Here is a 26,350-nt window from a genome sequence, read left to right as displayed (position 1 = left end):
CGTCTGTGAATTCTGTGAGACATGAGGAACTGATGTGACATAAATGAGCGGATATCAAAACGATGACGGCCACATCGGCATGGATGGCGGCGGTGCGTACCGCGATAGAGGAACGAACTCCCAACTCCGCGCCTGATCCTCAACTCTACGTACAACCCAGCCGCCACCGATACCATCCCACGCATTGACGCCGCGCCATGAGCCTGGTACGTGCCGGAGCTGATTGCGAGGCACTGCGGATCTCAAGCCATGCCTTGAGAAACCCGCGCTGCGCATGCGACCGCGCAGGGCGTCGTCGTCTCGCGATCCACGCCAGCGCCCACTCCAACGTCCGCTCGATACGACGACGACCCATTACTCCAGCAAGTCTTCCCACGCTCGCACGCTCGCACGCTCGATCCTACTCGTCGGCACCCGGTGTCTGTGATTTCTATAGCTACGCGGACTGTCTCGGCGTCGCTTGCCGTTCGGGGAACACCGGGCACAAGGCCCGGGACGTGCCAGAGGCGCCCAACATTGCCGTCGTGGGCGGCGGGCTGACTGGTCTCACGACGGCCTACTTTCTCGCGAAACGACTGGAGAAACCGGCGCAGATCACGGTATACGAAGCATCCTCGCGATGGGGAGGGTGGCTCCGCTCCGAGAAGACACCCGTCGACGTGGGCGGCGTCAAGACGCAGGTGCTCTTTGAGCGAGGGCCGCGCTCCATGTCGACAGCCCAGACGGGCGGGCGGATGGACAGGTTGATCTTGTACCAGCTAGTCAGTGGCCCACCTATAATACCTGCCAGAAACCACGCGGGATCGTTGGCTGACTGATGTAGCTCTGCGACTTTGGTCTACCGCTCACGCCACTGGATGGGACGCAACCGCGATGGATACTGCACGAAAATCAGCTGGCAGCGGCGCCGCCTTGCTCCATCATTGATGCGCTCAAGAACCCCGTCTTGCGCCAGGTCGCTCTACCGCTGATCACCGGCTACCTTAAGAATCTCTTCCGGCGCACCCCCTACCCCAGCAGGGACATGTCCATCGCCGAGTTCCTCGAAAACACATATGGCTCCAAGGTCCTCAGCGAGACGCTCATGTCCGCCATTGTGCACGGCGTGTGGGGGGGCAGTGTCCATGACCTGAGTGCGTGGAGTGTGGCACCACACATGCTTGGCTGGCCGGCGCCCATGAGTCGCGACGACGATTTCACGTTTGTCCCTACCAAGGAATTCCGGCTCTGGCAGAGGATTGGCTCGGAGATTGACGGCGTGGCCTTTATGAAGCTGTTCTCCGTAGACAACAGCAGCATGGTGTCCTTTGAGCAGCACGGCATGGAAACGCTGTCGCACATGTTGGTCGATGCTCTCGAGTCCATGCCTAATGTCGAGCTCAGGCTCGGCACCCCGGCCACCGACATTGCCTACCGCGAGAGGTTTGACAAGGTCGTCATCAACCGCGAGAATGCGAGGCCCTACGACAAGGTCATATCCGCTCTCCCGGCTAAGCAGCTGCACAAGGCGACCAAACAGACCCTTCCTCTAGAGGACTTCAAGTCCGTGTCGGTCATGACCGTCAACGTCTGGTATCCATACGAGGACATTATTCCCAAGGGGCTGGGTTATCTCATCCCCGACACTGTCCCGCAAGAAGAGAACCCCGAGCGCGCCCTGGGCGTGTTCTTCGATTCCGGCGTTGGTGTCGGCGCCGGCCGCGTTGAGGTGAACGGCGAGCGCCTCGCAGAGCGCGGGACCAAACTCTTCGTCCTCATGGGCGGTCACTACTTTGACGAGGGCCACCCTATCCCCACCGAGGAGGAGGCGATCCAGCAAGCCAAGAACCTGCTGGAGCGCCAGCTGGGCATTCCCAAGGACACACCATGCCACGCCGTGGCCAACCTCGCCAAGGACTGCCTGCCGCAGCACACGGTCGGCCACGCCGAGCGCATCACAAAGCTCGACCAGGCGCTGCAGGCCAAGTTCAAGAATCGCCTCGCCCCCATTGGCGGCTCCTTCACCAAGCCGGGCGTGGCCGGCGCCCTGCGGGCCGGCTACGACATGGCCTTTGACCTCACCTACGAGTCCTTCCACATGAACGGGCTGGAGGAGTATGGCGCCGAGCATGCTATGTCGCCCTCCTTTGTCAAGGTACCCGACAATAGTCCTATGCTACGGTACAACGCCCACCTGTCTGTCAACAAGAAGAACACCGAGAGTCTACGAAGGGGATATGAATTCTCCCCCGGCCAAGAGACAATCTGGCCAGATGCGGCGATGGAACTGCCCTCGGGAAGGAGAGTTTGACCGTGTACTATATTCAATTTGGGCGCTCGAAAACCACATCATGCGGCAGATAGACGGAACACTGACCAAGCTAGAGTATCACCGACCATTGTAGTACCAATGCACGAATCGTTAACATGCTTGCATTCAAAGGTATCATGACTATTAATCCACAAGAGCGGCCCAGTCCTTTTCAAGCGGCTGGGCCTCTACCCCCCTTAACGCCTCTCGATGCGAGTCGTAACGTCCAAAATGCGTGTATGTACTGAGCCTTGCCATTCCCTGTGACCTCATCCTATTTCGATCGCCTGGTCAGGAGCTCGCCCCGTCTTCGTCTGGCTCGGCTTGCGCGGCTTGCCCATGGGGGGCACCTGCGGGATCGGCACAGGCGTCACTTGCGGTGGCACTGGCTGTCCGCTCTGCCGTTGCTGCTGCTGCTGCTGCGGCGGCGGTGGTGGTTGTTGTTGCCGCTGCTCTTGCACCGGTCGCTGCTGGACCTGAGGAGGCGGCGGAGGCTCGAATCCTTCGTCGCCTTGCAATTGGCCAACAAGCCCCTTGACAATCTCGTCAATCTTGTCGAACAGCATGGCTGCTCCTGGTGAGACTTTGCCGGCAGCACTAGTGCCCATCCCTATCCAGTCGCCGTTGCTTTGACCGAACACAGGTTCCAACGCCTTGCCAAATCTGTCCTCAGCCCGATAATGGCCGGTGCGGTGAATGTGCCACCAGAGCCCGTCCTTTCGCAGCTTGACCACTGCTTCAAAGGACAGTCGCCGGCTCACCGGCTGGCCGTCGCTGCCGGTGCCCATGATGGAATACGAGATGGACAGCCAGTCAAGGTTCTTGCAAGAAATTGCAGCTCGGCCCTGGCCATTCCCCTCGATAGAGTCCCAGGCGTTCTTGATGTTCTCGAGCGACATGAAAACTGGCAGGGACTGCGGAAGCCAGATCATCAAAGTCTTGATGCCCCCTTCAATATTGACCAACTTCCTGAGATAGTTCAGCACGCGCAGATGAGGATTGCCCGCGGCAAGCGCAATTTCAACTTGGTCCTTGGACAAGTCCATCACAACGCGCCACTTCTGACTGCGTTGACCATCAGTCGGGTTTGCGTAGAAGAAGGACACGCCCCGCATGGTCACCCGCTCGTTCTCAATGGTTTTCGTACATTGTCCGAGTGCTTCTAGGAAGCAAACGAAGCGGTCAATAGCAGTGACGCGAGACTTCAGCTGCTGCAGTCCTGATTCGCCCAAAGGATATCTCAGTTGCAGAGCAAATTCTCCTTTTGCGGGACTGTACCAGGTGCTTTGGTCTATCCGACCCTCCAGGCGACCAAGCTTGCCTCCATGGTGTACCTTGATAATGGCTTCCGAGACGCAGGTCAGGTGCTGCTCGTTGTCCTCCGGGTCTGGTTTGCTCCCATATGTGCGTCCCTGAACCGTTATGAACCTCATGACCACATCGTCCTTCGCCCACGGCTGCCTTGGTGTGAGAGCCATGGTTGTTACTTGCCGGGTGACATCCTGTTCGACGTCGCTCGTGGAAGCCTTGTCTTCCGATGTTTCAGCCAAGTTATACACCATTGCGGGGAAGATATCGGACAGCGCCAAGTCAATTGCTGGCAGCCTGGCAGCTGTTGCCGGTAAGCTGGACCTATCACTCGCGTGATGCTTGACGCCAGCAGCGTGCAACGTCCGCATGTCGATATACTGCGATATTAGTGCCGTCGTGAACAGGGTCAGACGATTCCAGAACAGCTCGGAGAAATTGGCCGCTCCTTTGCCCATGGGCATGTTGATCTTGTAGTGTTGCACGCGGTCCTTGACCTCCGCGTTCCTAAACACAGTTAGTTTTCATCAGATGGCGTATGACGATAGACTCACGCTCGAATCAGCCACCAGTCGTCGCCGCCTTGGCTCAAGACGGCTACCAGGTACCAGTGCTGGGGCCAACCGCTTCTTCGTAACCAGATCGCGCGTAACCATTCACGCATCCTGACGATTGAACGAATCTCTTCATCCTTCAGCGCAGGTCGGATCGCCTGCCAACCCAGAGGCGACGATCGCCTGACGATTTCATCTTCTACGACATTGCAACGCACTTCTTGAAGACAAGTAAACCCGCTGGCAATGACGCTGCTGCCGTTGTTGATCGTCGACTCCGCGGGGCCGGTGGGCGTGTTGAGCTTGTGCTCTTGTGCTATGGTGTACTTGGACTGCGGCTTGATTGCGACCACGCCTGACTTTGGTTCAATGTGCAGGGACATCTCAACGGAACCTGTGAGCTGAGCCGTCAAGGAGCACCTGAGAGGATCATCGAGCGACGTCTCGCGCACAAGGCGGCATTCCTGGTTGGCGTATCGCGGAAGTGACGACGCCTTGTCGTAGATACCTTGGAGGATGTAGTCAATGTGACTTCTGATGACCGAATTCAGAAGGGTTTCAACCTCCAGTTTGTTGAAGTTCGCCTCGATCTTGGCGCTTTTTACCTCCGCGTTATCCCGGTACCAATTCAGTTCCAAGTGACTCGTGGACGCCGCTGCGGGTGCGGCTTTCCCCTTCTTGTCGCTGTGGACTGCAATCAGAAGCCAACTCTTTGAGCACTTGGGCGGTAAGCGCGTTGCCCAGTACTGGATCGCCAAAGCCCTGTGTAGTGGCTCGACTTTGAGCGTGCCGGTCCACGCTGTCTTTTCCAAGAGTAGTGCCTGTCGCTTAAGCTCATTGATCTTGCAGGTCAAGACGAATTCGTGCAAGAATTGATAGCACCCCGCCAAGCCATCCCGGTTCAACGCCATGTTGACATTGGCCTCTAGATGAGACAGAACGGTTTCCGGCACAATTGCCGGGGCTGGCTGATATGCGAATCGGAAATCGATGAACCAGAACTGTCGCTCAGGATCCTCATCAGCAACCGTCAGATCCACTTCGAACTCCCCCTCCACCTTAAAAGTCACCCTCCCCGAAGCGATGGTGTAATCTCTGAACTGTGGCGGGATCCGGTCGAATTCTTCGAGGTTCAGCCGCAGTGAAAGGAGAGTATTCAATTCGTTGAGCCACTTGAGCTGGTCCTCGGGGCCGAGTTGCGGTGGCTCAATGTAGTCAACGTCGGGCATCCATGGTGCCGAGCCCGTGGACAAAACCTGGAGTGCCGTCTTCAAGTCGGGGCTGGGTATGCGAGCAAAGGCGAGATTCCTCTTCAGGTTGACAACTTCATCCAACGCAGAGTCGTAGAGAAACTGCTGGTGATTCATGTGAGCACGCAGATCGATCAGCTTGCTGACCACCTCAGCCTTTTTACTCCAGTCCGTGATGACGAGTGCCTTGACCCATCGCTCATGCTGCTCCTGCGCAAATTCCAAGATCGCCTTGTGTTTCATGTAGTTCTCCTGAGGCATATCGGCAAAAGTTGTGATGCCATGCTGCAGCTCGTTGTGCGATCGCTGCGCCAGGCGTGTCAAAAGCACAGATAAAGGGATGAACCCCTCGGTAACATGCGCAATCTCTTCGGGCAGGTTGTTCATCCTTGCTGGTTGCGCATCATTTGCAGGCTCCTCTGAACCTTGTTCCTTCGCCTTGCCCTGTCCTGCTTCCTCGGTAGCGACATTGTGCCCTGCCGGCGCTTTCACTATGCCGTTGACACCGTTCGCACTCGAATTCCGATCATGGTCGGTGCGCGCGCCATTCTGAATGCCATTGTCCATATCGACGACAGCTGGCATCACGCGGTGGACAAAACTGCCCGCCGGAGATGTTCCCGTTCACGCCCTCTCCAGCACCTTACGGCGCAACTCGTCGTGCTATGACTTGACCCCTGCCAATCATGGAGAAAGAACAGGGGCGGTCGTGCTTCGGTAGATCGGATATCAAGGCCGCGCGTATTCTCGTCGGGTCGACTACTGGGCGACAGTCGGTGGAAAGGCAGACGCGAGTGCGACAAGAGGTCGCTATCGCGCAAAGGTCTAGGGAAGAAGGCAAAGAAAAAAATCTGCCAGCCCCTGCGTTCGACAGTGGGATCCGGTAATTCAAAAAGCTGGGTGTGTTGTCCTCGTGTGATTCGCGTCTAGTTGACAGGCTCAAGAGAGCGCTTTCTCCGCTGCCTTGAAGAATGACGATTGCGATCCGCAAGACGCGACCGGGGAATATCTCGGTTCAGGCCTCGGTTCGGTGGCCGTTGGGAAGGCGGAAAGGCGCTTGATGCTGGCGGTGTAGTGAGTGATTGTGTGATAGATGGTGAGTGATGGGCAGTGTGGAGAAGAATAAGCAAAGGAGGAAAGTGAAAGCAGCGGTTGCAGTTGTTGGCCAATATGAGATGGTCGAAGCGAAAGTTGCAGGAGTGACTTGACTGCCCTTGCTACCTGCGGGATTGCCTCACTAGCCTCGACAAAGAGCGGCCACTTGCGCCTGAGCCACAGACGGCGGGTGCTAAAGCTCAGACACTCGGCTCAGAGCCTCAGGTTCAAGCTGGGGCGGTGTATGTGGGTCCGTCAGCCACAGCTGCATCTTGGCAATCGATTAGGTGCGACCGCACGGATGTAGGATGTCTTAAGATTTAAATGTCTCCTTGCCAGTGATTGAAACGGTTTGGTTGAGGGTTTCACTTGTAGATTTGCTAACACTGCATCTCTGGTTGCCATGGCTCAGTATGTGAGGTTGACCACGAGCGTACTCGCACCGCATTATCTGAATTCGAGCCCAGGACAGCGTGTTCTCGGACAACTTGCTCGCGCATCATGGTAATATGACCTCCCCACGTACAACAATTCCAGCCGCAATTCTTTTATACTCAGGCACCTGTGGTAAGATCCAACGTCGCGCGCTTCTCCACATGCTTGATGCTCAACTGGGGGACTGTCGGCAACCGATGCGATTCGAAGCCAACGAACGCGCCATACTGTTCAGCAGCGCACCGACGTGACGACTTACAGCTTGTTGCCGCCGCCGTTGTTGTTGTTGTTCTGCTGCTGAGTAGTCGAGGTGGGCCATTGGTAGCCACTGGCATCACTGAACTTGTAACCGTAGGACGAAGTGAAGTCGTCCAACACTGCAGGGCCACGGGATCCTGCGCATGTTAGCGTTTGACTTGTGCCGCTTGTCAACAGACTCACCATAGGGGTACTCCATGGGGACAATCTCCTTGTTGTCATCCAGGTAGTGCAGCAAGGGTGTGAAGATGCGCCAGCTGGCATCAAGCTCATCGTCGCGGACAAAGTTGGAGTGGTCACCCTTGAGACAGTCGAGGACCAGCGACTCGTAAGCCTCGGGGATCTTCAGGTCAGAGAAACGGCGGCGATATGTCAAGTCCAGCTCGGTGACAACGGTCTGCATGCTGAGGCCGGGAAGTTTCGAGTTCATCTTGATGTAGACGCTCTCGTTAGGCTGGATGCGCATGACGAGCTCGTTGCGGGGGATATCCTTGAAGATACCCGATGTGACGTCCTTGAACTGGATCCGGATCTCTGTCTTTTGCTCGTTGAGGGCCTTGCCAGCCTTCATGATAAAAGGCACGCCGTCCCATCGCTCATTTTTAATGTAGGCAACGAGAGCGCAAAAGGTCGGGCATCGCGAGTCCTGGGGAACAGTGTCGTCCTCCTTGTACGAGGGCTTGCTCCCGTCGAGCGATTTGCCGTACTGACCGATAATGACATTCTTAGGCTCGATGGCGGGCATGTGGCGGAGAACGCGAACCTTCTCGTCGCGAATATCCTCCGAGTTGAACGAGATGGGACGCTCCATCGTCAAGAGGGTCAGCACCTGCAGCAAGTGGTTCTGCATGACGTCTCGGATGATACCAAACTCGTCGAAATAGCCACCGCGACCCTCGGTGCCGAAGGGCTCCTTGAACGTGATCTGGACGTTGTCGATGTGCTGACGGTTCCAGGTGGCGCCCAAGAAGGAGTTGCCAAAGCGGAGGATGAGAATGTTCTTCACCATCTCCTTGCCAAGGTAGTGATCAATGCGGAATAGCTCGTCCTCTTTCCAGTCGGGCTCAAGCGATTTCTGGAGTTCGCGCGAGCTAGCCAGATCCTTGCCAAAGGGCTTCTCGACCTATACATTCACGTCAGTGACTTGTGCTTCCGAGTCAAGCCCTCGCTGGCCCCACATACGACGACACGAGCAATGCCCTTGGTGGGATAGCAGTTCTTCTTCAGGTGCTGCGATACGATTGTGAAGACACTGGGAGGCAGCGCCATGTAAAAGACACGGTTGGTCTCGGAGCGGCCCTCCTCGAGCTTCTCGAGGTGATCGTTTAGAGCCTGGAAAGACTCATCCTTGTCGTACTGGCCTGAGATATAGGTGCAAAGGCCGCAGAAGTCCTCCAATTGCTGCTCAATCTCCTTGGTGGGTGTCTTCATGTACGACTTGATCCGGCGCAGGTACTCCTCATGGTCCATTTTGGTGCGGGCATATCCAACGATCTTGACATCTTTGGGCAGGAATTGATTGCGGTACTGCACATTGCATTAGTCCTCTTCGTTCGGTCTGGACAACGTTGTGCAACGCAGCGGCAGGAGCAACTCACAAGGCCGAAGAGCGCGGGGTACTATTTGCAGCACGGTTAGCACGATGACATACTGAGCAGACGGATGGGTGGTGCTGCAGACTCACAGTCTTCTTCTTGGCCAAGTCGCCGGAGGCACCAAGGACCACAATAACTGTGTTATCCTTGAGCTCCATGGTCCTGTTGGCACGGCTGTGGTTAGCATGTTTGCGCTGAAAGGTGCTGTTGGCGATGCTCGCGGGGATGACGTGAGGTTGGAGCTATCTGTCTGTCGCCAGTTGCCCCTCGCAAAAGCACTGCAAGGTGGATGGATGATGGATGGTGGGGGTTCGCGGGCGGAGGGCACGTACGATGCTGGGCTCTGCTCCATGACGACAACCGTTCAGAAATGAAACTGTATGAAGAAAAGTTGTCTAGCAGACTCGAGAGAGAAAGCGTCGAGCTGGTGAGAAAAGGGGGACAGACGAAGGTGGTGTTGAGGTTACTGGAGTTCTGGGAGGAGTGGCTGTTGGAGACGGGATGATGACTTTGAGTTTTATGACGAAGGAGTTGCGCCAGGACCCAGGGCGCAGGGCACCTGGAGTCCAGTCTCTGGACACGACACGGAGCCAGCGGTTGCTAGTGGCCCCAGCTGCCTGGCAGCATCCACATCCATGAGCCTCTAGGTGCATTCCACACATTATTCCACGCGCCTCATACCTCTCGCCTAAAGTTACGTGCGTAAAGCCCGCAATCGGCGTACCGTCCGTCTTGCGACCTCCCAAGTTACGTCGCTGTCGCGACATTGTCCAACGAGAGCCGCTCCCCGCCGCTTCGCAGTGGGTCAAGCGGCTTTCTCTCTTGCGTTAAACCTGAGGCGCCTCAACCCCGAGCCGATCCAGCTCAGTCAACCAAACCAGCCGATCGCCTCGAAATGGTGAATGACGACCCGTTGGCGCCTCAGATTCATCAGAGCGATTCATAGACCGTGTGGTCACTTTAGAGTCAATTATCCGTAAGATTTAACTTGTTACCGCCTGCCTCACAGCCGGAAGTCTCGGTGAGCAATGAGCGGACTGGTGACATAACGCAGCGGAATCGCGGATACTGCAACGGATTTCACTCATTGCCTCTCCTCGTAGGTGCGTACGTTAGGTGCCCCTCATTCACCAAGTCATGTAATGACAGTCCTTGGCGTATGCAGATACTGGTCTTATCTAACTGCTTTGTAATTAATGCTCCTCCGTCCTCCCACTGGAAATACAAAGTCACCCACCGAACTTCGAAGGGTCAGCCTACCTTGGGTCGCCATCGATTTTGCCGGTCCAGTCATAAAGCTCGCAGCCTGTAGGTCCCCAGGATGATGGACAAGGCACCGGCAAAGCTCCCCAACTTGCTGCCCACCTTTCGCTCTTGTTGCTGCGGTATTTTGATATGCTCTGGTCCCAGTCCACCCACGCTATTACTACAATGAGATCGGTCGCCCGCTGGTTCATCGGCTGGGTCACAATATTATCTTGTGCATGGCGACTGGGCAAGGTTGGTTCAAATACCTATTACAGTCAATTCGACAAAGTCAGACAATGAAGTCGAGTAGATGCGAATACCACGATGAGACATAAGCTGTCTGTGTAGGCGCGGATCTCATGGGGCCAAGCAAGCACAATCCACAGCGATCTCTTTGTTGTGCCTATTTACCTCATGACGCAGGGTATCATCCTTCATTTCTTCGCCTTCGCCGCCAAGTAAGTCTGATATCCAACATTCTCAAGCTTGGCCGCCTTGTCTTCAACTTCCACCTTCATCGTCTCCTGATATTTGGCCATCTTCGCTTGGTACTCGGGGTAGTACGAGCCCAGAATGCGGACGGCAAGCAGAGCCGCATTGGTGGAATTATTAATCCCGACTGTCGCAACGGGGATGCCTCGCTGTGGTGCTGTGTCAGCTTCTGTTGGTCAAAAAATGGTTCTCTCTACTTACAGGCATTTGAACGATGCTCAGGAGACTGTCATTACCGTCGAGGTGGGTAGCTTTGATCGGCACGCCAATGACAGGCACGGTGGTCTCAGAAGCCAGCATGCCAGGAAGGTGAGCAGCACCTCCAGCGGCTGCGATGAGAACCTTGACTCCCTTTCCAGCAGCGCCATGCGCCAACTCAGTCATCCGCGCCGGAGTCCGGTGTGCCGACGTGATTGTGCAGTCGTATGGCACGCCAAACTTCTCAAGGATGTCCAAGCCTGCGGACAAGACTCCGAGATCAGAGTCGGAACCCATGGTTACAACGACAAGAGGTGATTTGGGGTTGCGTGACGACTTGACCTCGGCTTCCTTTGGCTCTGAAGGACCGGCAGAGGGCCTCATGGTCGTTGGGGACGTGTTGATGCGGTCGAGGCGCATCTTGTCGACCTCGTTGATGAAAGGCGCGATAGTCTGCTCGAGGTCCACGCCGGCGGATGAAGTGAATGTGATGTGACCGATCTTACGACCTGGCTTGGACGCTTTGCCATACAGATGCAGGTAAATGTTCACACCCTCGATGTACGCTGTTCGTGCGAGATGGACGAGCCGGTCGTGAGAGTGCGGAAGGGCACCCCCGAGAATATTCAGCATAATGGCCTTGGAAACCGCAGGCTCAATCTTTAGTTGAGGAGGGATGTAGCCCATGATCGCATGCGCTTGCGCCTTGTACTGGGAAAGATTGGGAACAGACTCAATGGTGTAGTGGCCAGAGTTATGTGGCCGGGGGGCAACCTCGTTCACCATGATCGTCCCTGGGGAGATTAGCCATGTATGCAGATATGCCGTCTGAACAATACTTACCATCTTCCAACAAGAACATCTCTACGGCAAACACGCCTCGGCCCCACAAGCTTGATATGACCTCCTCGGCGACTCGACGCGCCTTGGCACAGACATCTGCACCTACTTTGCGCGGGGGCATGATCACTGTCTTGCAGACATCATCCTCGTGGATTGTCTCGACCACCGGGTAGGAGTGGACGCCTTGAAGATTGCCCTCGTTGTCCTCAGTCCGAATCACCATGACAGCCAGCTCCATTACAAAGGGTACCCATTTCTCTGCATAGAGCGGCAATCCCTTGAGTGCGTCTATGGAAGCGGCAAAGTCTTCAGGGCCCTTCACCTTGAAGTTGCCTCGACCATCATACGACCCCGTCCTAGCCTTGACCATGAAGGGGAACGCCAATGCCTCGTAAGCCGCCTTGAGTGAGTCCAGATCACCGTCCAGAGCCATTTGCCTCGCGATAGGCACACCTCTTTGGTGGAAATGTTCTTTCTGCAGATATTTGTCCTGTACGAGTCGCAGAGTGCGCCAAGACGGGTGGACAGGTACTGTCCTCATTTCGCCCGTAGAGGCACTTCGCACACCCTTTGTCGCGACCTCCTCGAGCACATCAGTGTTGACGTGCTCTATCTCGACCGTCAACACATCGCACTTTTCCGCCAGCTCCCGAACCTTGGCGGCATCTTTGAAAGAGCCGGTCACATGCTCCTTGTGGCCATTTATACGCTTGGCAGGTGCATCTTCCGCGTCGAGAATGACAACTTCAAAGCCATCAGGATTGGTGGCTTCACACAGCATCTGTCCGAGCTGCCCACCACCCAACAGACCGATTTTGAGAGGCGCGGTCGTCATCTTGGAGGTGGCCCAGTTGTTGTCGCTCTTTGATCTAAGAGGGTGATACTTCTGGTTCCGGTTGTTGATCCAGAATTAAGTCGGTGCACTGACTGTACGTCTCCAATTGGAAAAAAATTAGCCAACAGAAGGCTAATTGAGGTTGAGAAGGACCTGGTTTGCCAGTCAAGTTCTCATTGAATATAGATTTACGTAGTCCCCCAAATTATTTCTCCCCGAAGTCGGGAACGCAGTGCAGCATCATCGCTGCGGCGCCAGCGGTAGAGTGGGGACCGCGGGGTCCTGAGCTGTGGCTGGCGCGACGAGCTCAGCCACAGCATTTCAGCTTACTCACCCAATCTGCCCTAATGGCGCACACGTGACGGTAAGGGCACAAATTTTCGGGCTACTCGCCGCACACCAACAATCGCATCCACTCGTCCTCAGCTGCGCATCACGACAATCAACGACACGGCAAATTAACACAACAGGGAGGTCTTTTCGCTAAGACGTTACCACATCACAGCTTTTGTTCCTCAGCCCGGGTCAAGAGCCATAATACCGACAAGATGCCTTCCGAAGCCGGCCACCGCCGTGAGTCTATCCCTGCCCATCGCGAAACATGAGATATCGCGACATTGGTCGTGATGCCTCAATGGCGATTATTATTTCGGACAGTGTGCTAACATGATGCAGTCTACGTCAAGTGAGTATACACTGCTACATTTTCTGCCCCCTCAGGATGCGACCATCACCGGCCGACCCGACGGTGCACGACTGGACATTTCACGATACCCGCTTGGAAGACACGAGAAGGGCACGATCTCAATGAACAAGGGCTGACGATGATCAACAGGGGACGCCACCTGAGCTACAAGCGCTCGCGTCACACCACCAAGCCCGCCATCAGCCTGATCCAGATCGAGGGTGTTGACAACACTGAGGCTGCCAAGTACGTTACCACTGACGAGCAATGTAAAGCCGGGCAATCGAAACGGGACTAACAAGGCTCTGCAGCTTCTACCTCGGCAAGCGCATTGCCTACATCTACAAGGCTCACAAGGAGGTCCGCGGCTCCAAGCACCGTGTCATCTGGGGCAAGGTCACCCGGCCGCACGGCAACTCTGGCGTCGTCCGTGCCCGCTTCGCCAACCCCCTTCCCTCTAAGTCTTTCGGTGCTTCGGTCCGCGTCATGTTGTACCCCTCTTCGATATAAACAATGGGTTTTGCAAAAGCCCCAACCGGGCTGGAGTTGGTAGTGCGGACGGTATTCATTTGGCTGCATTGGTCGAGGCGAGGGTAAAGAAGATGGCCTTGCTTTTGTGACAAAGAGGCATTCAATTCAAAACAAAGACGTCAAAATTCCAACCCACGATACGAAACCACGGCTGTTAATCGGGCAGGGCGAGTGTGGACTCGGCCGTCAGGTGTCCACCACATACCCTTTGAAGGCTGGTTGTGATCATTGATGGCATTGTCTGGGCTCGTTCGACCTCGCCGGGATTGCGTACAAGGGGTTGGCGGCTGTCGTCAGATGAGGATGGATGCGAACTACCAAAAACAAGGAATGAGACATGATTCTCCCACAAGATGCTTGGTGAACACTTCGGTGAAGCTGCGGGCGTAAATGGTTGCATTTTGCATTTGAGGTGCGGTACAAGACATCACTATTGGTATCCAGCGTGCTTCCTCGTATGTGACTGCGTATATTCGCGTGGCAATGTAGAGCCATCTCTGGCCTAGCCAGCAGCTACATCAGACTCCCAACAATGTAAGATACCTCCCACTACCAAGGCCCATGTCTTGACTGTCGCATCCCCAAAGTTCTCCTATCGTACCTTTGAATATTGAAATGATGTCGAATAGATCAATCGCTTCTCCTTCTGGTAACGAGTAAATGAAAGTGCTGTCTAGCATCGACGTGTCGGCGTTATTACCCTTGTGCACCGCCCAATACGCCCGATTAGAATACAGCCAACCACATTGCATATGGATCATGCTGCCTTCTAAACTCGAAGCTTCCTCCACTCTTTAACAGAAACATTCGCAGCACGAGCAGCTATATCACTGGTCAGCATAGTTGAGCGCGCCGGACCGGTTGTAGAGATCTCACCAGCACTCGCAGCATTCCTCCACGGCGCAGCAGAAACAGATGGTTGCCAAACAGGCGACTAGACAATTCCTCTGCGACTTGGCATTACCGCTACCCCTGGATGGAGGTGGTTGCTGCTGGTACTGCATCGGCGGCTGACCGCCATACCCTCCAGGTGGTCCACCGTGCTGGTACTGGCCAGGCGGGGGATATCCAGGCGCGTAGTTACCTGGAGGAGGTCCATACTGGTTGTACTGTCCCGGGGGAGGCGGGCCTCCGTACGCCTGGTATGGTCAGTAACGGGTTTTGGTAGTTTGATGCATTCTCGGGGGCCGCGCGGCCTTTGAGAAGACTCACTGGTTGAGGAGACTGAGGATAGCCCTGGGGCGGTCCATGATTCGGGCCGCCGCCGCCTTGATAGTAGTCCTGTGCCGACATTTTCGTACGAGACACAAGTGAGTTGAGAGATTGGAGAACGAAGGACTGCTGGGGGGAGCACAGGAGAGGAAAATAAATGTCACCGTTCTGGCGCGTGGCAGGTTACGCGGAAGGAGGGACCAGGGACGTTGCTGCTTTAAGGAGTGGATACCTGGCGTTCGGCACTGGTGTTGGGATGGAGGCTACGTTAAGGAGAGCCCAATCTCTTGCACAGTAGTTCGACGATTTCTCCTCCTCTGGGCATATTCTCCGTGAACTTGATAATTCTCTAATGTTTGTTGAAACTCACCAAGTTCTTCCTTTGATTGCCAATCTGCTGCTTCAGGCTGGATTTCAAGCGGCAGCGCTAAGCTGCCGTTTTCGGCAGTCGTCGGTCTTGTCGTTGGTGGTTTTAGTGGGGTTTGGCCCAGCTGATGCAGGGTTCCACTTGCCGAACTGTCATTCCCGTGCACTGCAGTATCATGTGTGGGGATCGCCTGACGAAAATTGGAAGAGATCGAAGCCGAGAACTTGAGATGGTAGAACGGTTAGATTCAGGAGGATTATACGTAGCAGTGGGACTTGTGAGCCAACTGTACGCAAAATGGCCCCTCGTGAAGTGTCAAACCTTTGGTGATTGTCCTCAGTGTCAGTCAGTGCAGGGTTGACCATGAGAATGTCGAGACAAAGGATTCATGAATACCGACTTACGTAGCTGATCACACGCCCGCCCCGGCCCTGCAGGCTGCGAGTGCCGAACTGGTTGTACATTTGCCCAGATATCAAACCTGCAGTGAGAACATGGTGGACAATATCGTTTGCCCACAACTTATAGATGCCTCGACGCCTCAAATTCCGCCTCACGTTTGGTTGCTCTCGCTGAAGGAATCTCGTTCGGTGGTCAATTGAAGTATGCGCCACAGAAGAATCTCAAAGATGGCTGGATCTTTGGGGGTGGCTCGCCTCAGCGATGTGTCAGAAGTTTAGGCTTGACCAAAGAATCCGATTGACCAGAAGCAAGAGCTCGCCCCGGCCTCTGGCAAAGATGGCTTCTATCTGCCGACCAAAGCCCAAAAAGAGATCAGCAATCGGAGTCCATGTTAGACAATTTTAATTTTGCTCCTTCAAAATGGGGTGTTCCACAGCGGCAGTGACGTTGGCCCACGAGCATCAGAGCAGTAGTTGTGCTCCTTTCGATTTCATACGCACTACGGTTGATTATCGAGCCTACATGCCAGCCATAGGCCCCATGTTGTCAATAATGAGCCAGTATCATAAATATGAAGAAGATGAAGAAGCAAGCCACTTACAAAACGGTCATTGTGACAGTTCAAGATTGGCCCCTAATTGAGTTCGCACTTTCGCAAAAGAACATTAAATAAGGGGGAGGCTCTCGCAAAAGCATTTTGGCCATTCAGTTGCTAATCAATACTCTGACGCCATGCATTTCCATCTCATCGTCACAGCCTTTACCGCGTCTATCGTGAAGTGTGCTGACGACCGTGGGCTGCCCAAGTGCATATAGTTTGAAGCTTCATGTCCTCATGAATGAATGCCAGGCTCCCTGGGCCGTTACGATACATAGACCATCTACAATAACAACCCACGCAAATTGGAGGCACATTTACTTCGTTGTTACATTGATTGCACGTATATACTTTTAAGACCAGATTCTTTTCCGTTGCTAATCGTGAGCCGGACATCAAACCAACATATGTGTTAGCTAATGTTGATGAATGGCCTCCCACCCCCCGAACACACGTCATTATACTTCATCGAGTAACATACAGTGAGTTCTGAAGTGAACAGGCTGCACTTCTACTTGTCCTCCAAATCTCATTTAAATGTGATTATGCGTGGCTTCCCTAGTCGTCGTATGCGCATCTGCTTGAAATCAAAACCTAGGTAAAGACATCATGAAACTAGTCTGTGTTTATGTATTCCGAGACTATCAAAGCAAACTAAATCCGCATATGAATACTATCAATCACTTTTCTTGATCAACGCTGACCGTGGCGTCCCGAGACAACATCACACGCGGTCTTGGTCACTGCTCCCTTTCGTTAGCTTCTACACGTGGATCCCTTCTGATGACGGTCGGAAAGACCAAACTCGTACTCTGCCACTCATCCTACAAGACGACTGCCTAGCATTCGGAGTGGGCATTTTTTCGATCAATAATCGAAGCAAGAGGCATGCGGCAATCGAAGCGGTCTCTGAAGGGTGAAAGAAGCTGGAGGAATAAACTCATGCCAGACATTGCCAAATATTCTTGTGTCGACTCTATGATATACTTGGCAGCCTGGAGTTTCTCAAAATCGACGGATACTATACCATTGTTACTTGCAGGTTTGGTCGAACCGCATTCTCCCATTGTCAGACGCAACTCGGCGGTTTCGCGAGGACAGGGCACAAAGTTCCCAATGCACTGGCGTGAGCTTCTCGATCGATATGTCCAGCCCATAGGGAAGAATCCGCAATGCGTAATGTGAGGAGGGCAACTTGGTAACTGCTCGACTACCATGACGCTGTTTTCTTCCTCCATGTCATCGACTATGCCTTGATAAAAATAGCAATACCTCATGAAATACGAGGCGAAGGACACTCGGATACACAAAGCCCATACGACACAGCTGGGCACTTGTAAGCAACTGCCCCCAATATCCGTACGGAGTACTCATCACTCATGTCCGCCTGTACGTAGAGCATGGACGACCTGCTCATCTGTCCCCTCAATTACCTTGATTAACAGTGAGATTCTCCAAGGTACCCCTCGCCGAAGCCAGCCGTGGTTGAAATAAGGCACACCTTTTATGCAAGTTTATCACAACCAAGCAATTAACCACCTTCTGGTTCAGGAAGGTGGTTGGCTGTGCGAGGGGGAAACCAACCAAGCTCTCCGAGGCTAGCAAATGGAATCTTTCCAATTCTGCAAGCTCATGCTGACCCCAGAATTGCCAAGCCTTGCAGATCTCCGCTTCCACCAGCTGGAGTCTTGAGTCTATCTCGCCATTCGCTGCCGGTCCAATGCCGTTCGACCATTGTGGGCGCCATGGACACGGCTTCGCCAGCTTCCTAAGACCAAGGCCCAACGGGACGTGTTCTAGAGTCTTTTGAAGCAAGTAATAACTTGCACAGCTGCAGATGCCGAGAGGGAACGGCGCCTAGATGCGGAAGGTCGAGACAAAACAGCAGGATTGCGTAGGTCGCACTTACATACTGGAAGGACGTGTATATAAAACAAGCTCTACCTCGAGGCTGTGGCCCGATGTGTTGGTCCCCTTTGCATCAACATATGCTCCTGCGACCTTGAGCTGTGGTGCAACGTCAAAGTCAACATGGTCCGTCTGTCATCCGTGAGCCTCGTTGGCTCTGCCCTGGTGGGCATGGGCAGCGCCGCCGGTGCTGGTTCAAAGGAGGACTATGCCTCTGGTCGTGTCCACCACAAGATTATGGACATCAAGATGGTAACTAGGGCCATTTGACCCCATCCCGGTGCTTCTTATTGACGGTTGCAGTCGCAATGGGCCGAGGAGGAGGCTGCTGGTCTCATGGACTCGTCGCGGTATCCCGAACTTGGCTACACACCCTGTGTCAATGGCTTTGCTGAGGCTATCCCCGGGGATCCCAGCAACACCTTCCGATGCAGCAATGTAGGTCTGAACGCCACATGAGCATTTTCAAATGCGCTGACTCGTCCCAGGTCGATCTTTACCACTTCCTGTCCCACGCCGAGCTCGGCAGCTCAGCTAGCCGCGGATCATCCTCCTGGGGTTGGACCTCTGCTGACGGGCGCGAGTTTGTTGCCATTGGCCAGTACGATGGCACCGCATTCGCTGAGATCAGCAAGGAAGGCAAGTTTGTCTACCTGGGCCGACTCCCCCAGTACGACAGCATCGGCTCCAACTGGCGCGAGATCCGTGTCGTTGGCGACATGGTCGTCATTGGCTCCGAGGCCATCAAGCACGGTATCCAGCTCTTCGACTTCAAGAAGGTCCTTGATCTCGACCCTGCCAGCCCCAAGACCTTCACCCAGGAGGACCTTGACGGCCACTGGGGTCTTGACAAGGAGGACGCCACCGGTGAGCCCGTTCCCTTCTGGGACTACCTACCCGTCGGCCGCACCCACAACGTTGTCGTCAACCAGGAGCTCAACTATGCCATTGCTGTTGGCTCTGTTGGCGGCAACGAGACCATTCGTGTCCGTGACGACCTCCCCTGCCGTGGTGGTCTGATCTTCCTCGACATTGACGACCCCGCCAACGTGCACTCCCCTGGCTGTGCCGCCGGCGACGGCTACGTCCACGACGCCGAGTGTCTCGTGTACCGTGGGCCTGACGAGCGCTACTACGGCCGTGACATCTGCTACGGCTACAACGAAGACTCTGTCACCATCTACGATGTGACCGACAAGAAGGGCAATACCACCAACATCATCTCTCGAATCGAGTACCCCGGTGTCGAGTATTCCCACCAGGGTGTCGTCAACAGCGAGAAGTGGCAAGAGTACCTCTTCCTCGACGACGAGTTCGACGAGCGTGATGCCCGTGAGGGTCCCGAGTCCCTTAGCCAGGGTCTGCCCACTACCCACATCATTGACATCCGCGACCTGGAGAACCCTGTCTGGACTGGCTCGTTCGCTGGCAAGACTCGCTCCATTGACCACAACCAGTACGTCGTTGACGGTCTGCTGTACCAGTCCAACTACGGCAACGGCCTCAACGTGTACGACATTACCAGTGTCACCGAGGACCCCACTGGCGACAGCGTTTGCGAGGTCGGCTTCTTCGACATCCACCCCGAGGACGACGAGTTTGAGGGTGGCGGCACCGTCGCCTTCCTGGGCTCGTGGTCCTCTTACGCTTACTTCAAGTCCGGCTTCATCCTCGTCCACACGATTGAGCGTGGCTCCTTCATCGTGAAGCTCTCGAGCAAGGAGTGCCCCAAGGCTCCCAAGTGCAACGCCGACAACTGCCTCCGCGCCATGCGCGCCAGCCACATTGACGGGCGCCTCGAGGAGTCCATGGAGTTTTGCGGCAACTTCACCCAGCGCCTCCGCACGGACGAGGGCCTCCTGCCAGACTACGCCGCCAAGGCCTGCCCTGAGAACAGGGGCAACGAGCCCATCGCCAGAGTCAGCAGCGCTTGCGCTTGCCTCCCTACCGAGCCCGTGCCCGAGCTGCCCAGGACGACCACCCGTGGCCCAGTGCCCACCGTTCTGCCTCCCAGGGCCTAGTTTGGTTGAGGAACGCGAAGGAGACCATGAGGCGCGCTACACAGCATCATTAGCAGGTAGATTTGGTAGTGTCAATCAAAACAGGTGTAGCAGTATACATGGGCATCACGTCACGTGGTCGATTTGGCATTGTTTCGTAGGGTGAGTGCATGTAGCCACGATAAAACCATAGGAAGCCGTCACTGAGAAGTGAGTACGGCCTCCCTCAAACGAGCGGCTATGAGTTCGGTCTAGCAACGTTCGAGCCTTTAGCCTAGCGTCGTGTGGATCGAATTGCCAGGCGTGCAATGCGCTGAAAGGCGTCATTGCTGAGACCGTGTTGCGTTGTTGAAGAGGAAGAAATTCTTTCGGGATCGCTGCACAGAAGTTGACTTCGACTCGGAGGTTTGCAGGTGGGTCCAACATGGTCCCGTGACCGAGTCCAGGCATCTTCTGGCTACCCTGTACCAGTATACTACATAGTTACCTTTAGCATGGGTTTGTCACTCATCGGAGAACAATCTGACTTGGTTTATATCATTCTGGGCTAAAGAGGACTTCGTTGAATTTTATGATAGAGTTGAGATCAATGGGTGCCCAATTTCTGCCGTTCGTGACGGTTAGTGCTTCTCCCCAAGAAGCCTTTGCGTATTGCCATGGGTATCGCTTGAGCAAGATACATCACCTGTGAACAGAACGTTGGAAAAGGATGACTCTCAAATAGCAGGCATGTTGCTCAGCTCACATTGTGTATGATAGCACCGAGCATATCCCACCTAAAGAGACTCAACCTCAAGCAACACGATTATCCAGTGTACACTACTATTAAAAGCTACCATTGACCAGATGCTCCGTGAGGACGATTCAAACGCCAAGAAATGTACCCAGATCCCAACCATCTTATTCATCGTCGCTGTCAACAACATTCCGACGCCTGCTCCGTGATGCTGCCTCGGGCGCGGGCTCAATCTCGTCGCCCGAGGCGTCTTCCTCTGCCTCAGATGCCTCCTCCGTCCTGTGCCGTTTTCTAGGCTTCTCCTCTACATCGTCCAAGATGTCATCACCATCGTCGTAACCCTCCTCCTCCTCGTCGCTGTCGACCAGGAAGCCATCTTCCAAATCATACTTCTCCTGGCGTCCTACACCTTGGGGCAGATCGTCATCCGAGTCATATTCAGGCCGACGGCGTTTGGGCTTCGCGCCAGGGGCACCCCTCTTCCTGCCGCCGCCAGCGCCCTCGAGAGCACCAATGGACAGACCGCCACGGCCGGAGCGGCCCAACCCGAACTCCTGTTTCGCGTTCGCATTCTCTTGTTTCCGGAGTGCCTTGTTCCTTTCCTTTTCCAGCTGCTCAGCCTTGCGCTTGGCCAGTTCGGGGTCTTCGGTCTGTCGGATGATCATATCGGCCGCAGTTCCTCCCTTCTCGGCGGCCAAGCGCTTCGTAAGCAACGCCATAGCTTCATCACCAATGGACTTGTTGGGTCGGACGCTGTACTGCTCCGTGATGTGGCCCACCGTCATCAATAGGTTGCTGCTGAGCTCCGCAGCTGCAGCGTAGTGGTGCGCATCCTGCTTCGCATTGTATGGCTGCCCTGGCGCTGGAGCGAGTGGCTTCCTGTAAATCTCGTACTGCTCACCCCCTACCGAGATGGTAACCGAGCCGTCGCTCCAGCGAAGAATATTGGTGTTGCTAACGAGTTTGCCTGAAGCCTCGTCCCTTCGAAAGCGGACGTCGTATTGTGGCCGTTCCGATTTGGCATTGGCAATGTCGGCTTCTGTGGGCTCAAAGGTTTCCGAGTTGTACTGTTCGGGCTGGAAGGATATAAACTCGGGTACCTTCATTGTCCGAAGCTGGAGACGGGTCAGTGGCGCTCTCAAGAGACCAGGATGCGTAGAGAAAACCAACGATTCCATCACTCGGCTTCGGTATGGGGTGGCGATATGTGGTGACATCCAAGACGATCGCATCGCGCATCTCCTGGCCTTGTTCTGGTGAATAGCCACGCTGTCTTGGTCGCGCATCTTCATCTGGGTCAGAGGCAAGGTCGTCATCGTTTAGAACTTGTTGCTTGGCCGGCGAAGGTGCCGCGTCGCCAGCATCGGAATCATCGCCAAAAAGATCATCGCCGCCCTCGTCAATGGGATCAATGGGCTCGTCGGAATCGGACATTTTGTTAGTTTCGAACGGAAGTTGACGCGTATGCTGAGAAGAATTAGAGGCAATGCGTTGCCTAGAATTGAAATTCCAATGAAGGCTGCTGCGAGTTCTGGATGAGGTTGGCTGTGAGAGCGATGCAACTTTGATGGCGCGCTTTCGCGACAAGAGGCCAAAGGCTGAAATGTGGCGCGCGCGGCGCTCACTAGCCACAGGAAGCAGGCAATTAATTGGTCGAAAGACTTCCCCAAATGACTAGCGTGATCGAGAGCTTCTGGACGTCCTGAAACCACCGCCATTCAACAGACGCTGTCCGTTCAGGGGACTGGACTGACGCTGAGACGTCGCGTGCGAGCCACAGGGGGTTGCTGCCAAAGAGAGGAGGGGCCACCCGCGCGCATACGTCTCTGATCTTCCAGACTCCAGTGGCCGCTCACTCACTTCTGTTTGCTCTCTCTCACTCATCAACTTTGCGACTACATCCCTAGCACTCCTCGCTTTGAAGGAATACGATTGGTTCTGCACGCTCAACGATAGATCGAAAGCACGGCCCTCACGAGGCTATTCGCGTTGCCCCTCTCTGCCAGGTCTTTCAGGGTTGAACCGATACCATGTCGAACCTCTTTTCCGGGATGTGAGTATTCATCACATCACTAACCTCCTCGGAGCCTACACGTGGATGCTGGGACAGCAGAGTGGCGATCATGGGGACGCATGTGATCATACCGCCAAGGATGGCCAGACCGACGTCTGTACCAAGACTATGATAGTGGAACACGTCTGAGGGCGGAGATGCCAAACCCATCACCCACCATGCCTGCTACTCAAGTATCAGCCGGTGCAACGACTGACAAAACGTACAGCAACGCTCGCTTCAGAGGTGGAGGCTCGGCCAAGCCACCATCGCAGTCAAAGAGCCCAACCGCTTCCTCAACTGCGGGCCAGATCAACTCTCCAGAAACGCTCTCACAAGCCAGCCAATCTTCCACAAGCCTTGCGCCCAAGCTATCACCGCTTCCCAACTCACCGTCGTTGGCCCAGAGCATTGGCGTGGAGGACACAAGCAACATGTCTGGAGATGAGATTATCGCCTCTTACCACCTTCCCAGACCGCTACCCATATGGTTGAACCCCCAGTACGCCAAGCACATTGTCAAAGGCAATTTCATGACGTTGAGCGCGCGGCCCAAGACGGTGGAACCTGGCGAATGGATCGCACATCAAGGTGAGTGAGGATCGAACACATGCTACCAATGGTCTGAGCAACACCAAGTCTAACTTGCCTAGTCGTGGATCATTACCGTCTGCTGTGGAACTTTGTCCGAGTTCTCCACGAGAAGGAAGAGGACGGCAGCACCATCTGCAACCAGACAACATGCCCTCGCATGTCTGCCGGGTCGTAAGTTGTAACCCGTTTCTCCCCGTCCATCTCAACCACATCAACTCACCACGGCAATGTAGCAACCACTCCTTCACGTGGCTCAACAGCCGCCGCGAGCCTGTCGAGCTCCCAGCGTATGAATACATGACGCTCATGCAGCGCTGGATCTCGGGCAAGATTGACGACGACAAGATGTTCCCCACGGATCCCTCTGGAATCTCGTACGCCCACAACCCGTCCATCACCACCACACCCCTGTCTCAGCTCTCCAATCCCGGCGAGCCCGAGTGGCCCGGCAAGCGTTCAGGCTTCCCCGAGAAGTTCATGGACGTCTGCCAGATGATCTTCCGGCAAATGTTCCGGGTCTACGCACACCTGTACTGGGCGCATTTCGCGGAGCCCTTCTACCACCTGAACCTGGAGAAGCAGCTGAACAGTTGCTTCTCGCACTTTGTACTCACGGCCACGGCGCTCGACATGCTCAAGCCGGCGGAGCTTGAACCGATGCAGCCACTGATCGACCTGTGGGCGGCCAACGGGACGTTCCCACCCGAGTCCAAGGCTTACGAGTATGCCAACATCAAGGCCGGCCAGCGTCTGCTTGAGATGGCTGGATTCCCAACACAGTGAGGGAGTAGCCAGAGTTCCCTGTGAAAAGCTGTATGTAAAGGTACCATATTTGGGGCTGCGTGATTTCCATTCGATTCACATAGTCAAACAAAGGGAGTCGTAAGGTGCTTGGGGTATGATTCAGGGGATAGACTCAAAGGTCCATAGGTCATGTTCATATCAACAGGATACAATCCAGTCGCAGATTGATGCACGGCGAAAAATTTCCAGATTCCGGAGAGAGTGCTCCAAGGCGCTGGACGGTCCTCGTCGCCATTTGTGTACGGTGGTATATCATGACCATGACAATATAGCTTTCCAGGTAAGAGGCAGCATTACCATCAACAAGGTGATGCCCGTGGGGTAGTCTTCCCCTGACAGCCGCTATACCGCTGGCCTTGTACTCAACAACGAAGCGCCTGGAGCCGACGCCCATCCTGCCCTCCGAAAGGAAAATCCGCCAGACTCCGTTTGGAGGTGAAATCTGCACGGCTGTGCTCCTCGTCAGCTACGATAAGGGGAAACCCGCATTCGTCGTTCTACGCAGCCATGTATCATCTATGCAGTCATGCATGAACATACGGGTGCAATTGTTCCACAGCAGCCCGGCATCAGTGAAGGTCCATCGAATTGCCGGGTGCTACCTAGCTGTAGCCTTTAGAAGCGAGCGGGCGGCACCACATGGCGCCCGCACTACGATGCTACAGCTTGCTACTTGTGGTGATGATTGGGGTAATAGTGTCCCGTGTGATATCACTTGAACTTCTATCTCTTGCGGGCGAGGGTCAGGACTTGCTTCCTTACTAAGTGTAAAGACTTGAACATCATTTAAGAGGAGCATGGCACCCTGATGATGGCAATGCTTCTGAACGGCCAGGCTTGCGACAAAGTGTCGCAATCGGCGTTCACATACGACGGCTGTTCTAGATAGATGAAGCTCGACGGGAACTGATGTCGTGCAACCCCGAACCGGGCCGAGGCCGAAAGTTGTCAAGTGAGTGACATTGAGAAAGCATGCGCGAGTCAAATTACCATGCCCAGCGTGTGCTCCAGTAGAACGCTGACAGCCTTTCGATATCGAGGTTTCAACTTCGACGTCGGAGCTGTGACGACGAGCGCTGACGATATTACGTGGAAAAGGCGTGGCGCCATCATTGCATCGGCAGTTTAATCTCCTTGTGGCACAGAAACCGAAGATCGAGAGGGTCATCCCGTTGGAGGATGACCACTGGCATAGGTAGTCGCCGTTTGAGACCTCGCAGACGGGACCCCCTATCCTGTCTGAAGTACAAACATGACGTGCCTCTACAGCTGGAATCAAGTAGAAAGAATGTCATCCGCTATATTTGTGCCACGGGTGTAGCTCACCTTTTTGGTATCTGGCGGTCAAGAAATCAAGCGTACTCTGGCTGTCACTGCCATGACAACGACCTCACCGCGTCGAGCTGGAACCAGCCATCCAGCAGGTTGAAGGCGATATCGCAATATGGTTGCCCTGTGAGTCAGCCTTAGCACCTGGCTAACAAGATGTGTCGATGTTCTCCTGCGTGTTTGTCACCTCGAGACCCACCGCCGAACGCAGCCTGCCCGCTCGCATGGGACAGCATGACACTTGTCAATGCATGGTTCAAAACACGGCGCCGGCTTGAAATATTTTCTCCCCGCGATTGTTTTGATTGCTCGCGGATCGTCACTTGTTTTGCGCGGCCAATCCAAGATCAGGGTCCCAGTAAAGTGGATGATAGCTGTTGACCGCAATTCTGATCCCGACCAGTACGGATCGAGTTTTCCAGAGAAGTCAGGAGGCTGGGCCCTCTAGAAACAGCATATGGATCCTCGTTCAGTGCTAGAGCCCGGATTTTCTTAGTTTCTGCCACTGTGCGCGTGTTGTTGCTGGGTGAGATCAAAGCCATCTAGCGGTTGTTGAGTGTCTTGAAGCCATGACGTGCCACAAATCGCCCTGGGATATTGATTGGGCCAAGTTCAAGGGCAAAACCCTGCCTTGTTGAGCTCCCACAATGGTGAGCGTCACCCGAGGGTCACCCAGCCAAAGCCAATGTTGTACTATCCATCGAGCCACTGATAGGAAGGATGATGAGGC

General features: G+C 54.8%; 7 protein-coding genes across 7 annotated transcripts; 4 read left to right on the top strand and 3 right to left on the bottom strand.

Moving 5' to 3' along the window:
• Window positions 1-197: 197 nt before the first annotated feature.
• On the top strand, window positions 198-2,290 carry J7T54_006184 (protoporphyrinogen/coproporphyrinogen III oxidase; the record flags this gene model as incomplete). The annotated part of the gene is made up of 4 exons (XM_051504718.1): window positions 198-206; window positions 289-329; window positions 437-761; window positions 824-2,290. 4 exons carry the CDS (start codon window positions 198-200, stop codon window positions 2,288-2,290), a joined length of 1,842 nt encoding a protein of 613 aa, XP_051366701.1.
• A 269-nt stretch (window positions 2,291-2,559) lies between these two features.
• J7T54_006183 (Glucose-6-phosphate 1-dehydrogenase) lies at window positions 2,560-9,137 on the bottom strand (the record flags this gene model as incomplete). The annotated part of the gene is made up of 8 exons (XM_051504707.1): window positions 2,560-4,105; window positions 4,153-6,003; window positions 7,192-7,327; window positions 7,374-8,313; window positions 8,373-8,717; window positions 8,789-8,809; window positions 8,875-8,947; window positions 9,118-9,137. The coding sequence occupies 8 exons, from the start codon at window positions 9,135-9,137 to the stop codon at window positions 2,560-2,562; spliced, it is 4,932 nt and encodes a 1,643-aa protein (XP_051366700.1).
• A 1,330-nt stretch (window positions 9,138-10,467) lies between these two features.
• On the bottom strand, window positions 10,468-12,401 carry J7T54_006182 (Phosphoribosylaminoimidazole carboxylase-like protein; the record flags this gene model as incomplete). Its single annotated transcript, XM_051504697.1, has 3 exons — window positions 10,468-10,674; window positions 10,727-11,517; window positions 11,567-12,401. 3 exons carry the CDS (start codon window positions 12,399-12,401, stop codon window positions 10,468-10,470), a joined length of 1,833 nt encoding a protein of 610 aa, XP_051366699.1.
• A 548-nt stretch (window positions 12,402-12,949) lies between these two features.
• J7T54_006181 (60S ribosomal protein L33) lies at window positions 12,950-13,596 on the top strand (the record flags this gene model as incomplete). The annotated part of the gene is made up of 4 exons (XM_051504686.1): window positions 12,950-12,974; window positions 13,077-13,086; window positions 13,237-13,332; window positions 13,398-13,596. 4 exons carry the CDS (start codon window positions 12,950-12,952, stop codon window positions 13,594-13,596), a joined length of 330 nt encoding a protein of 109 aa, XP_051366698.1.
• A 4,631-nt stretch (window positions 13,597-18,227) lies between these two features.
• On the top strand, window positions 18,228-20,125 carry J7T54_006180 (Peptidase s41 family protein; the record flags this gene model as incomplete). Its single annotated transcript, XM_051504675.1, has 3 exons — window positions 18,228-18,356; window positions 18,408-18,542; window positions 18,593-20,125. The coding sequence occupies 3 exons, from the start codon at window positions 18,228-18,230 to the stop codon at window positions 20,123-20,125; spliced, it is 1,797 nt and encodes a 598-aa protein (XP_051366697.1).
• Window positions 20,126-21,004: 879 nt separating this feature from the next.
• On the bottom strand, window positions 21,005-22,274 carry J7T54_006179 (RNA polymerase-associated protein-like protein; the record flags this gene model as incomplete). The annotated part of the gene is made up of 2 exons (XM_051504664.1): window positions 21,005-21,955; window positions 22,011-22,274. 2 exons carry the CDS (start codon window positions 22,272-22,274, stop codon window positions 21,005-21,007), a joined length of 1,215 nt encoding a protein of 404 aa, XP_051366696.1.
• Window positions 22,275-22,870: 596 nt separating this feature from the next.
• Window positions 22,871-24,270, top strand: J7T54_006178 (Maintenance of ploidy protein-like protein; the record flags this gene model as incomplete). Its single annotated transcript, XM_051504653.1, has 4 exons — window positions 22,871-22,893; window positions 23,123-23,484; window positions 23,547-23,658; window positions 23,721-24,270. The coding sequence occupies 4 exons, from the start codon at window positions 22,871-22,873 to the stop codon at window positions 24,268-24,270; spliced, it is 1,047 nt and encodes a 348-aa protein (XP_051366695.1).
• Between the last annotated feature and the right edge of the window lie 2,080 nt (window positions 24,271-26,350).

The sequence above is a fragment of the Emericellopsis cladophorae genome, assembly GCF_022114955.1.
Source record: "Emericellopsis cladophorae strain MUM 19.33 chromosome Unknown NODE_1_length_1489480_cov_119_871856, whole genome shotgun sequence".
Lineage (NCBI taxonomy): Eukaryota > Fungi > Ascomycota > Sordariomycetes > Hypocreales > Bionectriaceae > Emericellopsis > Emericellopsis cladophorae.
The sequence above is the reverse complement of the archived record's forward strand: the minus strand, read 5'-3'. Positions and strand labels throughout refer to the sequence as shown.